Source organism: Ailuropoda melanoleuca, chromosome 2, assembly GCF_002007445.2.
Source record: "Ailuropoda melanoleuca isolate Jingjing chromosome 2, ASM200744v2, whole genome shotgun sequence".
Taxonomy (NCBI): Eukaryota; Metazoa; Chordata; class Mammalia; order Carnivora; family Ursidae; genus Ailuropoda; species Ailuropoda melanoleuca.
The window spans coordinates 21,836,927-21,851,236 of NC_048219.1; the positions used below are offsets into that span (position 1 = coordinate 21,836,927).

General features: G+C 38.8%; 1 protein-coding gene across 9 annotated transcripts in view; it reads right to left on the reverse strand.

Annotated features, from left to right (window-relative positions):
- Positions 1–14,310, reverse strand: part of GPBP1L1 (GC-rich promoter binding protein 1 like 1) — a 61,225-nt gene that overhangs the window by 15,512 nt on the left and 31,403 nt on the right. For all 9 annotated transcript variants that reach the window (XM_034651691.1, XM_002919455.4, XM_034651686.1 and 6 more), the window contains 2 exons: positions 13,329–13,458; positions 12,704–12,990 (listed from right to left, as the gene is read on the reverse strand). In XM_034651691.1, coding sequence (XP_034507582.1) covers positions 12,704–12,990; positions 13,329–13,458 — 417 coding nt within the window. The remainder of the gene's footprint in view (positions 1–12,703; positions 12,991–13,328; positions 13,459–14,310) is intronic.

Below are 14,310 nucleotides of genomic sequence, written 5' to 3' on the forward strand. Positions count from 1 at the left end.
TTATTCTGTAGGTACTGCAAATCCATCTCTCATGCAGTAAACATAATCCATCATCATTAAGTTTACAACAGTCCGGTAGCAGCTTGAAGAATGTACTTGAGAGGCTTAAACATCAACTAGGAGACCATTAGAAGGGACCAATTCCGTAGTTCAGGAGAATAATGAAGGTAACCGGAATAGAGAAAGAGATGAGGGGAAGGCTGGAAAAGTGTTAAGGGCAATAAACTGGACTTAACAACTAATTGTACAGGAGGCGTGTGTGTGACACTGGTGTCCAAGCCCAAACCTCACAATATGGTAGTAGAGTAGGAAAAGGGCTTTTCAGCACAACTACCCATAGAACATTAAACAAACAACAGAAAGATGCCCAGACTCCACTACAGAGCTTCTGAATCAAAATGTCTAGGGATGGGGCCCCAGCAGGTGTATCATTTCAATCCATCAAAGTGAGAACCACAAGCATAGAACAAGCACAGATACATACTGAAGAACCAACTCACCATATAAATGGAAAAACTAGTGACAAAATATGAAGGACAGATAAATACACTCCTCTGGATGGGGAAGTACAGGCAGAGGGAGTCCCCATGGATAAAAGCTGTATTTTCCTGTTTTAATAGGCCTGTGTTCTTAGTCACATTCTATTCAGGGTTTTCAGAGATACTGCCCCTGTTTATATGGTATCTTTTATTTCTTTCCATAGATTTTTAAAAATAGTAAAATATAACACAGATATAAAAAACTGCATAAAACAAATGGGCAAAAGTTCCTGTAATCACCACTCAGTTCACTCAGTTTAAGCAACAGAATATTACCAGCCAAACCACATTTTATAAGCTTCATTCAAAAAAAAAAAAAAAAAGCCAAATCAAAAACAACAAAAACTCAAACTACCACCCCCCCGCCAAATAACCATTATCCTCACTTATGGTGATCACCTCTTTTCTTTTACCACCCAAGTGTATAGCCCTCAAAATGATAGTTTTGTCTCCAAAAAAAACCCATCTCTTAACTCTCTTAACCTACAGGTTACTCAAAAAAACTTACACCTCTATTTTCCTATAAATTGGTAGCTGGTTCTTGAGACCACAGAACCCCTCCACACATATTTATTTTGGCAAGGCAACTTCTTGGTAGTTTTGTGTTCTTCCATTAGGAGACACATAATGTCTGATTATGCTTCTTTTTGTGATGTTGGCAGACATAAATGCTCATGGCCTAAAACTATTAACTCACTACAAGCTGCAAAACAGTGATCTTCCAGTTTTATCATTCCTTCTCTATTAGCTAGTATACTTCCATAAAAAGAACTTCCTCTCATCTATTTGGTGACTTAGTGGTACAATTCATAGGGAAAGGTAGACTACAATGCTTGTTTCTGTGGTATCACTGTGAACTCACAAATTTAATCAGTTAATATCTTTGATGCATGAAACATCTGTATTTGGCCAGTGGGAACCTCTTCAATTTGGCTTCTGAATTCTCTTGATACAACCGTAGTAGTCTTTTAATTACTTCCTTGCTATGTAGTATGACAAAATATTCCAAAGCTTATCTTACAAATATCCTGTACAGAAATGGTATTTCAAGACCACAATCTGGTGGGGCGCCTGGGTGGCACAGCGGTTGGTTAAGCGTCTGCCTTCGGCTCAGGGCGTGATCCCGGCGTTATGGGATCGAGCCCCACATCAGGCTCCTCCGCTATGAGCCTGCTTCTTCCTCTCCCACTCCCCCTGCTTGTGTTCCCTCTCTCGCTGGCTGTCTCTATCTCTGTCGAATAAATAAATAAAATCTTAAAAAAAAAAAAAAGACCACAATCTGGGCACTAGGGATGCCCATTGCTAAGGGGTTGGTCACTGTTTTTAGGTCTTTTCAGTGGACAGAATCTTCAAATATAGGTTTATCTTCGAAGATAAAATATATCATGACCTCTTATTGACAGAATAACTCATACTGAGAAGCCTGAGTTTTTACCAGGCATCTTGTATCTATAGTTCCTTTTTTCTATGCCAAGAATCCTGATTTTTCAAGGATAAAGGTATAGAATATCATATTATCACTTTATCCCATACTGCATACAGCAGTATCAGAGTAACACCACCAATATGACTAATAAAATGTTATTTTTTATAGGCTCTCCCCATTCTCCCATTAAAAAGTTATGCTTTTTCTAGACTGTCAGAGCCCACAGCTATTACATGCTAAACTCTCTTTTAACTCTTTTAGTTCTACAATTAACCATATATTTAGTATTTACCACTCTTACTTTGTATTTTTCTTGTTAGTTTCACTGTCTGAAGCTCCTTGTTTAGTACTTCCCTCAGGAAAAGTCTTGGGAACAATATTCCAAGTCTTTACACATTGGTATTTGTGACTTTTTAAATTTTTTTAAAAGATTTATTTATTCATTTCTAGAGAGAGTGAGTGGGGGGATGGGTAGAGGGAGAGGGAGAGAACCTCAAGCAGACTCCCCACTGAGCGTGGAACCCGATGCAGGACTTGATCTTACAACCCCGAGAGCATGACCTGAGCCGGAATCAAAAGTCAGCAGCCCAAATGACTGAGCCATCCAGGTGCCCCTGTATTTGTGACTTTTATAACTGAAGGGTGATAGCGTATAAAATCACTGGCTAACATTTTGAGTACTAATTGCTATTCCATTGACTTCTATTATAAAACTTTGTCAAAGTCTGATTTTCTTTCTAAGTCACTGGGACTCGATGCACAAAGGGTATTTTTCTTTTTCACTTGAGTCTAGCATTTTATAAGCCTACTTAGGTGTTGGCTGTTCTGGCTGTCCTTTCAATTGAGTTTCAAATCTTACTGTATTTCAGGAAATTATTCTTGAATTACAATTTTTAGCCTTTAAGCTTAGTTCTTTTGTTTTTTTCCCCTAGGTATATGTGTGTATAGGATCATATGTGTGTGTGTATAATATATATATACACATATATATATACCTATATATGTGTGTGTATATATATATATATATATATATACACACACACACACATATGTATGTATGTATGGTATTTTTTTGACCAAATCTGTATCATTTTCAATTCTTTATTATTTTTTAAAAATAATGATGCTTAAAAAAATATTAAGTAAACTCTACCCCCAGTATGGGGCTTGAACTCATGACCCTGAGACAAGAGTCATGAAGCAGCCATGAGCCCCTCAATTTTAACTTAAAAAAAAAAATTGAGATAGAATGCATGCGTGCTCGTGTACACACACACACACACACACACACACACACACGGCGGAGAGGGATGTGGGAGAGGGAGAGAGGGAATCCCAAGCCGACTCCCCACTGAGTGCAGCGCCTCACCTGGGGCTTGATCCCATAACCCTGAGATCATGACCTGAGCTGAAACGAGGAGTCGGTCACTTAACTGACTGTGCCCTCCTCAACTCTAACTTTTAATCTATTTCTCCCTCACTTTAAAATTTCTTCTTCTGGGGTGCCTGAGTGGCTCAGCTGGTTAAGCCTCTGACTCTGGATTTTGGCTCAGGTCATGATCTCAGTGTCATGGGATCCACACCGGGCTCTGCATTCGGCACAGAATTTGCTTGTCCCTCTCCCTCCATCTCCCCCACCCCCTTTCATTCTCTAATAAATAAAATCTTTAAAAAAATTGTCCTCTTCTAATTCTTGAAAAAACACTCATTATTCTCATACATTCCTTCTTGTTTAGTCTCCCTTTTTCTCAAATTTTTAGTTACTTCCTTCCTGATTTCTAGCACCTTGAATTTTTCTGGTTTATGTTGTTCTTATGCCATTTTCTTAGTATCATTTAAATTTTAAAATAGTATAGTAACACTGTAGTAATAGTTAATTTTAAAATGGTTCTTATCTGTTTTGTGGACATGCTGTACAGGTGTACTTTGCACTGTCCGTAAGGATGTTATTCTGTTCCTTATTCTCTTCATTCATTATGTTCATTTACATATTATTAGTTTTTGTCAATGTGGGTCAAGATAGCTTTTCTGACATCAAGCTTTAGAGCTCTCTCTTCTGTTGTTTCCAGAATGTGTTCAAAAGTATAGTGGCTTAGTTTCTTTCACGTCCTGGCTGTCATCCCTCCCTTCCTCCCTCCCTTTTATCTGAACCTTCTCTTTCCTTTGTCTCTATTGTTTCCATCTCCACAGCTCAATCTGGATCCTATTTCCAATAGTTTTGTGTTCAGTGAGGGGCCACGTTCTAGAAGGGCAATATATTGGCTGGTTAACATAAACAATGATAGCGCTCAGTGCTATTTATGAACTTAGTGCTTCTTAGTTCCAAAGTCATCCTTTCTGCCTGCTGTGTAAATGTGTCTGGGCACTTGAAATTTTCTCCTCTGCCAGCTGGCAGGTTAACTTTTTTCCCAGTAGAGAGCAAGAAAAAGATTTCTGCTTTTTGTTCAGTGTGCTTACTCAGCAGGTTCCTGCAGCACTCAGTTCCTGCTAAGCCAGGTTCTAAAGAGCAAGTGAGGGGCACCTGGGTGGCTGAGACAGTTAAGCGTCTGCCTTCGGCTCAGGTCATGATCTCCAGGTCCTGGAATTGAGCCCCATGTGGGGACTCCCTGCTAGGTGGGGAGTCTGCTTCTCCCTTTTCCTCTCCCTCTCAAATGAATAAATAAAATATATATAAAAAAATGAGGTGCAAGTGAGTGGTTTTACAGCAGAGTGATATCTGAACAGCTCTATCAGGTACTCAAGAGGGCAGATTTTCACCATTTTCCCTGGAAGCACCCAAGCAACTGTTCTGTCATTCAGTGAGCCACAACTAAGCCCTTCCTAACAAGGTCTGGTGGTGATGAGGGAAGGAGACTCTTCCTTGGGCACTCTATCTTAGCCCTAGGGTTATTGGCTGTCCCTTATATTGGCTACTTCCATATTCGTTAGCGTTCTCTTTATTACTAGCCAACTGCTCATTACCCCAATCCTGTACTTTCTCTTTTCAAACTACTGTTTGGTTTCTCTCTCTTGAATGATCCAGCCAGACCCTTCATACATCATTCCAGAACTTCTGTATTTTCTCAAACGTACCCTCTAAGCTATCTAGAAAGAACCCGTTGGCTCTTTTGGGGCTGCCAGATGTCCTGTCGCTTCCTTCAATTTCTCCTACACAAATGCTATCGCTACCCAGGTTATTATAGCTTTTGGTATTTTGTCCCTATGTTATGACACATTTTGTAGTAAATAACGTCCATGGATTTTTTTTTTTGGGGGGGTCTTCAATACCAGTTGCTCTGTGTTTTCCTTTTCTTTTTCTTTAATAAATATGTATTTTTTAAGTAGGTTCCACACCCAGTTATAGAGCCCAATCCAGGGCTTAAACTCATGACCCTGAGATCAAGACCTGACTGAAATGAAGAGTGGGAAGCCTAACCAACTGAGGTACACCTCTCTATTATTCCGAAATAATTTCATTCTTACAACAAAGTTGCAAAAAAACACCACTTCCTGGGGCACCTAGGTGGCTCCGTTGGTTAAGCGTCTGCCTTTGGCTCAGGTCATGATCCCAAGGTTCTGGGATTGAGCCCCGCATCGAGCTCCCTGCTCAGTGGGGAGCCTACTTCTCCCTCTCCCTCTGCCTGCTGCTCTGCCTACTTGTGCTCTCTTACTCTGTCAAAGAAATAATTAAATCTTAAAAAAAAAAAAACAAAAAAAACCCCACTTTCTGTAAATCCTGCATAGATGTCTAGATTCTCATGTCAACCTTTTACACCATTTGCTCCAACATTCTGAATATTTTTTTCCCTGAACCATTTGCAACCCAAACCATTCATCCTTGAATACTTAGGTATGTATTTCTTTAAAAACACATTTTTAACATAATCACAGTGCAACTGTAAAAATTAGGCAATTATCATCAATAAATACTACTATCTAATCTATAATACTTAAACTGTAACACTGATTAGTTTTATAGCAAAACAAAATTTTTGAAATGTATGTTCCCTCATCCAGTCTGCAAAGGATCACATGCTGCCTTTTTTTTTTTTTTGAGTAGGCTCCACACCCAACGTGGGGCTTGAACTCATGATCTTGAGGTCAAGAATCCCATCGACTGAGACAGCAAGGTGCTCCTCACAAGCTTCCTTCTGTTGTCTTATCTCTTTAGTTTTCTATAATCTGGAAACTTTTTCTTTCATGACATTTCAATTTTTTAAAGATTTTATTTATTTGAGAGAGAGAGACAGAGAGAGTACAAACAGGGGGAGATGTAGAGGGAAGAGGGAGAAGCAGACTCCCTGCCAAGCTGGGAGCCCTATGTGGGGCTCGATCCCAGGAACTGGAGATCATGACTTGAGCTGAACGCAAGACACTTAACCATCTGAGCCACCCAGGTGCCCCCATGACATTTTTCGAGTAGAGACTAGTTCTTTTGTAGAATCTTTTGTAATTCTTTATAGAAACTTCAACTTGAGTTTGTGTGATATTTTCTCAGGGTTAGATTCAGGCTATGCATTCCTGGAAGGAATTTATAGAGGTGAGGTTAAATCCTCAGCACATCACATCAGGAGGTTTATTTTATCTATTTCCACCCTGACTGGTGATGTTAATTTGTTTTTTAATAAAATAAAATTTACACACAATGATATGCACATATACTAAGTATACCATTCCATGAGTTTTGAAATATGTTTATTATTCCTCAACCTCTCTAAAAATAAAAATTACCTACTGCAACCAGAAAGTTCCCTCATGCCCTTTCCCAGACAATCCCCACTCCACAAAGACAACCACTGCTCTGATTTCCCCCCCACCATAGATTATCTGCCTACTCTAGGATAGCACATAAACAGAGTCAGACAGTATGTACCATTCTGCATAAGGCTTCCCTGAAATTCATTACGTTGTTTTATTAGTTACTCCTTTTTATTAACGAATATATGCAGTCCATTCCATGATTATACCACAAGTTTTCCATTCTTGTATCAAGACATTTAAACTGTTGCCAGTCTGGGAAACAACCTGGGTCACAGGATAGGTTTACGTTTGGTTTTACAACAATCTGCCACACCTTTTCCCAAAATGGCTGTACTACTTCATGCTCCTACAATGTGTGAGTGTTCCAAATGCTCGAAAATGTCACCAAATTTAGTGTGAATTTTCAGACTTACAAATTTTAGCCGTTCTGGTGAATGGGTAGCAGGATCTCATAACCTGAAGTTTCACATTTCCTTTGTGACTAATGACACTGATCGTTTTTTCATGTGACTATTGGCCATTTGTGTATCTTCCATTGTGAAGAATCTGTTCAAATCTTGCTCATTTTTAAAAATACTGAGTTGTTGAAGTACCTGGCTGGCTCAGTTGGAAGAGCATGCAACTCGACCTCAGGGTTGTTTGAGCCCCACACTGGGTGTAGAAATTACTTAAACAAACTCTACGATTTTTTTTTTTTAGAGAAAGTACGTGTGCCAGAGCCTGGGGCGGAGTGGGGGTGGTGGGGCCCAGACAGAGAGGGAGAGACAGTTCAAAGCAGACTCCTCATTCAGCACAGAGCCCAACACGGGGACCCTGAGATCACAACCCAAGCCGGAACCAAGAGTCCCATGCTCAATCGACTGTGCCACCCAGGCACCCCTGAATAAAAAAACTTGAAAAAAAGAAAAAAAGAAAGAGGGCCGCCTAGGTGGCACAGTTGGTTAAGCATCTGACTCTTGATTTCAGCTCAGGTTCTGATCTCAGGGTTGTGAGATCCAGCCCTGAGTTGCATCAGCTCAGCACTGGGTGTGGAACCTGCTTAAGATTCTCTCTCTCTCTCTCTCTCTCTTTTTTAAAGAAAAAAAGAGAGAGACAGCCAGCGAGAGAAGGAACACAAGCAGGGGGAGTGGGAGAGGAAGAAGCAGGCTCCTAGCGGAGGAGCCCAATGTGGGACTCGATCCCAGAACGCTGGGATCACGCCCTGAGCCAAAGGCAGACACTTAACGACTGTGCCGCCCAGGCACCCCTTAAGATTCTCTCTCTTACTCTCCCTCTGCACAGTCCCCACTTACTTGCTGTCTCAAAAATAAAAGAAAAATATATATTGAGTTGTCTTTTTATTACTGAGTTCTAGGAATTATTTATGTTACAGATACAAGTTCCTTTTCACACATATGCTTTATAAATATTTTCTCTAGAGTCTGTGAGATAATTTTTAATTTTGATGAAATCCAATTTACCAATGTTTTCCTATAAGATTATTGCTCCCTGTGTCCAACATACTTTTCTACCCTCTAAGCCATAAACACATCCCCCTAAATTTTCTTCTAGAAGCTTTATAGTTTTAGGCCTCACATTTGGGTCTAAATTCCTCTCAAATTCCTCTTTTTTTTTGTATGCTATGAGGTAGGGGGAGAGGATATATATATATATATACACACATATATATCCTCTCACTCTATATATACACACAGTTATTCCAGTACCATTTGTTAAAAACACATTCTTTATCTATTGGTCTGCTTTAGTATCTGTTGAAAATCAAACGACTATATAAATGTAGGTTTATTTCTGAGCTCTCTATTCTGCTCCACTATCAGTCTCTCCTTATAATAATGTAACATCTTGATTATTATAGCTTTGTACTGGGTCTTCAAGTTAGGTAGTGTAAGTCCTCCAACTCTGTTCTTTTTCAAGATGACTTTGGGTATTCTCGGTTGTTTGTATTTCAGTAAAAATTTTAGAATAACTTAGTCCATTTCTGTAAGAACACATACTGGTTGGTGCTGTGCACAGTCTGTAGAACTGATGTCCTAACCATGTTGAGTCTTCTAATTCAAAGCCTCTCATTCACAATGATATCTTTTATTTAGATCTTTAATTTCTCTTGGCAATATTTTGTGGATCAGTATAGAAGTCTTTCACATCTTTGGTTAAATTTATTCCTAAACATTTTATTCCTAAGCAGTTTTAAAAGGTTTTTTTTTTGTTTGTTTGTTTTACAAAAAGCATTTTATAAAACTTCATTTCCCAACTGCCTATTGCCGGCACATAAAAATACAACTGAATTTTCAAAAAGTAAACTCTAGGGGCGCCTGGGTGGCACAGCGGTTAAGCGTCTGCCTTCACGCTCAGGGCGTGATCCCAGAGCGTGTGGGATCGAGCCCCACATCAGGCTCCTCTGCTGTGAGCCTGCTTCTTCCTCTCCCACTACCCCTGCTTGTGTTCCCACTCTCGCTGGCTGTCTCTATCTTTATTGAATAAATAAAAATCTTAAAAAAAAAAAAAAAAGTAAACTCTATACCCAATGTGGGGCTCGAATTCATGACCCTGAGGATCAAGAGTCACAAACTCTACCAACTGAGCCAGCTAGATGCCCCCAGTTAATTTCAACATAGGTGATCTTTATTCTTTACTGTAACGTTGCAGGTAGACATTACTATCTATGTAACAACGCAGAGAAAATCAGGGTTATTTAACTTGTCCGTAACTATAATGCTGTTGATTACATCAAACTAATACCATTTTGAAACAAAAAATAACTTTCTAATTATACATTGTACAGTATAGAAAAAATATACAGAAAATTCACTGTAAACAGTTTGTCCCCAAGATACCTTGATTTTGCTAAATTTTGGTTAACTACTCTTTCTTGACATACCTCTTTCTTCTTCAACCAATTACTTCCCAGCCTCCTTACTGCTATTTCCACAGGTGCTAGCCCTCTCCCTGAATATATCACTCTCCTTGGGTGATTCTTATCTGTCCACCATCCTCAACTATCATCTTTATTTCCATGTGTACATCTCTAGATCTCACCCATCTTTTTGATAGGAAGAATTCAATATCTTCTCCCTCCAGTTTATGCTCCTGTTTTTCCCTTTCAAATTAATTACTTATTATTCATCAATTTGCTTTAAATCAAAATCTTATTTTTGACTCTTCCTTCTCTAGTTACAATACCTCAGTTCCAATTCTTTAGATTTGTCCTCCAAACCACATTAGAAGATAAATGTTTGTCAACAGGAAAACAGATAAATAAATCCAGGATATTCACCCAATAGATTATTATACAATAGTCAAAAAGATTTAAATCAAGATTTCTCAATCATGGTAATATTGCCATTTGGGGCTAGGTAACTCTTCGTTATGGGGCTGTCCTGTGCACTGTACGATGTTTAGCAACACCCCCAATCTCTACATACTAGATGTCAATAGCACTATCTGCAGTTGTGACAACCAAAATTTCTCTAGATATTGCCAAATGTGCCTCGGGGGGCGGGGGGGGGGGGGGGCAAATCTGCTCCTGGTTGAGAACCACTGGTCTAGAGCCATATATATCCAATACAGATAAATTTCAAAACAATGTTAACAAAAGAGAACTATGATACTATCCACATGAACATCAAAATCAAGGAAAATGATATTATTATAGATTGTTTATGGATACATACATGTAGTATAAGTTTACCAAAAACATGATAAAGCACTGAAGTCAAGACGGTGATTACCTCTGGGGCGGGGGGGGGGGTTTGAAGAGAGTAGGATTGGGGAAGCTTTAATTTGGTGATGTGCATACTTGACCATTTTTCTCCTTTTATGTACACTTTTATTCTTCTCCTTTTATGCATACTCTTCTCCTTTTATGTACATACTTTAATGTACACTTAAGATATTTTAAAACATTGGGGCGCCTGGGTGGCACAGAGGTTAAGCGTCTGCCTTCGGCTCAGGGCGTGATCCCGGCGTTATGGGATCGAGCCCCACATCAGGCTCCTCCGCTATGAGCCTGCTTCTTCCTCTCCCACTCCCCCTGCTTGTGTTCCCTCTAGCTGGCTGTCTCTACCTCTGTCGAATAAATAAATAAAATCTTTTAAAAAAAAATATTTTAAAACATAAACGCAGAATCAATTTGCCCTTATTGCCAAACTGATCAGGTCTGACTGACAGCAAACTTCCATTTAAATCACCCAGCAGGCATAGACAGTGCTACTTTCACATTTTACTTTGTTGTCAACTTACTTCCCACTGGGAATGCCACGGAACTGATAATGGGCCTTCTTACCAAATTCTACCAATCAGTAGTGTAGAACCTATTCAAAAGGCACTCTTAAAAAAAAAAAAAAAAAAAAAAAAAAAAAAANAAAAAAAAAAAAAAAAAAGCAAATTCCACTTTACCCCACACTACTTCTTGTTTGCTACAATGTCTTTTTCACCAAAGTGTGTAAGAAACCATAACTAATAAAGAAACCCAAATAAACTTTACTATATGCTTAGCTGGCTCTGGTCACAACGTAAAACATACTTTAATAAACATTCATATATATAAATTATCATTACAGTGGGTTAATTTACTTAGGTGGAATAAAATACAAAAAGAAACTCCCAGGAGGGGCGCCTGGGTGGCACAGCGGTTAAGCGTCTGCCTTCGGCTCAGGGCGTGATCCCGGCGTTATGGGATCGAGCCCCACGTCAGGCTCCTCCGCTATGAGCCTGCTTCTTCCTCTCCCACTCCCCCTGCTTGTGTTCCCTCTCTCGCTGGCTGTCTCTATCTCTGTTGAATAAATAAATCTTTAAAAAAAAAAAAAGAAACTCCCAGGAATACAGTTAAACTTTTTTGTTGTTGCTGGTTTGATCGAGGCTCCCAAAGCCTGATGAGCAACAAAGATTTTGTTCATTATGCCCACTGGTCTTTCTTAAATGTGCTAGGTTTATTGACTAAATAATGAAAGTTATAATTTAGTGTCATACTAAGTTCTGGAACACTGGATATTTAGAACATTCTAGACAATATTCAATATGTCAGGGCAGTATATACCTTTCCACAAATGAAGTTTTGAAGGATACGTGCCTGGAGGTTAGGAATTCACATTAAAAAATAACATTTAAAGGATCCTAGAACATTTGCTAGACTTAGAAGAGGAGCTGACGCCTAAATCTGACTCTCATTCAGTTGGCTTCATTAATATAATAAAATGGCCATCACAGAAGTGACTGGCTAATTTAATGCATTACTTAAAAATAACCAGAGCGTCACTGTTCAATATGGTAGCCACTAGCTATACTGTAGTTGTTCAGCACTCAGAAAGTGGGTAATTTAATTTATACTGAGACTATGGTTCAAACAAGTACAGAATACACAAAGGATCCTGAAGATCTAGTACCAAAAATAATGCAAATAATCTCATTAATAATTGAGATATCAATTACATATTAAAATGATAATAACTTGGATATGTTTTGTTAAATAAAATACAGTAAACTTTCTTAAAGGTGACTAAAAACTCTACTTTAGGTTGAGAAGCCAAAGGCATATAATTCAATACACAATGGCAAAGTTTTACCGTATATACAGGTGACAGCTTAAATACTCCCAATTGCATATTTACAATATCACAATTATATAAAAGGAAAAAAATCAAGAGAAAAAACATCTTATGATAGTTGGAGAAAGACAATTCAACATGTAAGACCACATTTTTACATAATTTGAATATTGAATTTTGAATGTTGAACCTTATAAAACAAAGGAAATTAAGAATTTTTTTAAAGTTTCAAAGGCATGAAGATGAAAAACATGAAGATTTGCTGAAAGTTACACAGGAATTTTGGTCATTATCTTCATACTAATCAATTTTTCCCTGTAAAAACAATAAAAAATCTAAACTTAGGGACTTCCTTTTTAGTAATTCCTTCAATTTTCTCCTTATTAACAGGGTCTTCTATTTATGGCATTATTTGTTAGGTTTTAACCACACAGTTAAACATTCATACTTACAAAGTCTTCCTCTTCAAATTGTAATTTTTCCACCTTGTCTTCTTTCTTTTCTTCCCTAATCTCCGTAGGTGGCTTCTCTTGAAAGGCACAGCCTTTCCGGGAGTGGAAGCTGCCATTCCAGTGGCGGTGGTTCCCTGTGCCACCCCCACTACGCTGGCTCATGCCATCATGACCTCGGGAAGAGCCATGCCAACCAGACAGGTTCCCTGTGATGCCAGCGTATGCTCCCTTAGAGACACCAGAGTCCACAGAATCGTGGCGGAACAGGGAGGGCTGGTGCCAGGAATCTAGAATAGTAAGGACAAGTAACACATTAGATTTTTGCTTCCTTATCTGATTCATAGTACTACCACCAAAAGCCCTTCAGGGGACCTTTTAAATAAAAGATTAAGTCCAAAAAATTATTTTTGTTTTCATATAATCTCTATATGAGATCTTCAACTGAATAAGTGACACACGAGAACACAAAAATGTCAGAAAGCCAATGTAACTGAATAATGACAACTGGAAGATCTAATTGAAAACGTGTTTAAAAAACAGCATATCAAGATTATGGACATGCACCCCCAATGTGGGCTTGTCCTGAGCAACTTAAATATAGTCATGGAATTTGGGCATGGCTCACCTCCTGTAGTTCGTAGAGGTCCATTGTTAAAAAAGCCATCAGAGGAATTATGTCGACGACGGCTTACTCCAAATCTACGGTCTCCTCGGGGCAGGTGCTCTCCGTGTTTTTCGAAGGTGGCTGTAGGTGACTAAGATGATCAAGTAGAGAGAACCAAACAGATTAAGAAGATACCAATCTCAGTATCTTAGGTTTTGCATCAGCTTTTTAGAGTAATAAAGGTGGAAGAAACCCCTATTATGAGCATATGGTCCATAATAAGGGTACTATAGGACTCTAAGTTAAAGAAGTCCTAGGTTACATATTCAGACAAGACTGGGCACGTTCAGGGTGATATGGTTGTATACCTAGGTTACATATTCACTCATCACCTCATTTTCTGCGTCCCAGAGGGGAGAAAAGGCAGCTACTTCAATTATTTGCATGAGAGAGGGTGAAAAAAACCCCGCTGATATCCATTAAGCCCTCAATCTTTACACTTGAAGATATTAACTTTGTGATAGGAAAGGAAAAGCAAGATGCTTGCTTAAGAAAATTCTAGGGGCGCCTGGGTGGCACAGCGGTTAAGCGTCTGCCTTCGGCTCAGGGCGTGATCCCGGCGTTATGGGATCGAGCCCCACATCAGGCTCCTCCGCTGTGAGCCTGCTTCTTCCTCTCCCACTCCCCCTGCTTGTGTTCCCTCTCTCACTGACTGTCTCTATCTCTGTCGAATAAATAAATAAAATCTTTAAAAAAAATCATTAGGATTTAAAAAAAAAATTCTAAACAGCTTTATTATTTCTGTAAATTATTCTAGAATTGGGGAGAAAGAAATGATTTAAATACCACACCACCTTGGCCATTAACAACTACACGGTTTTTACAGTTTTATATAACACTTATTTCTAAACATTACTTAATATTCATAACAGTACTATAATTTGGCATTAGTCTCATTTTACTCATTTACACATGAGGAAGGTCAGGGAGAATAAGTCTTTAA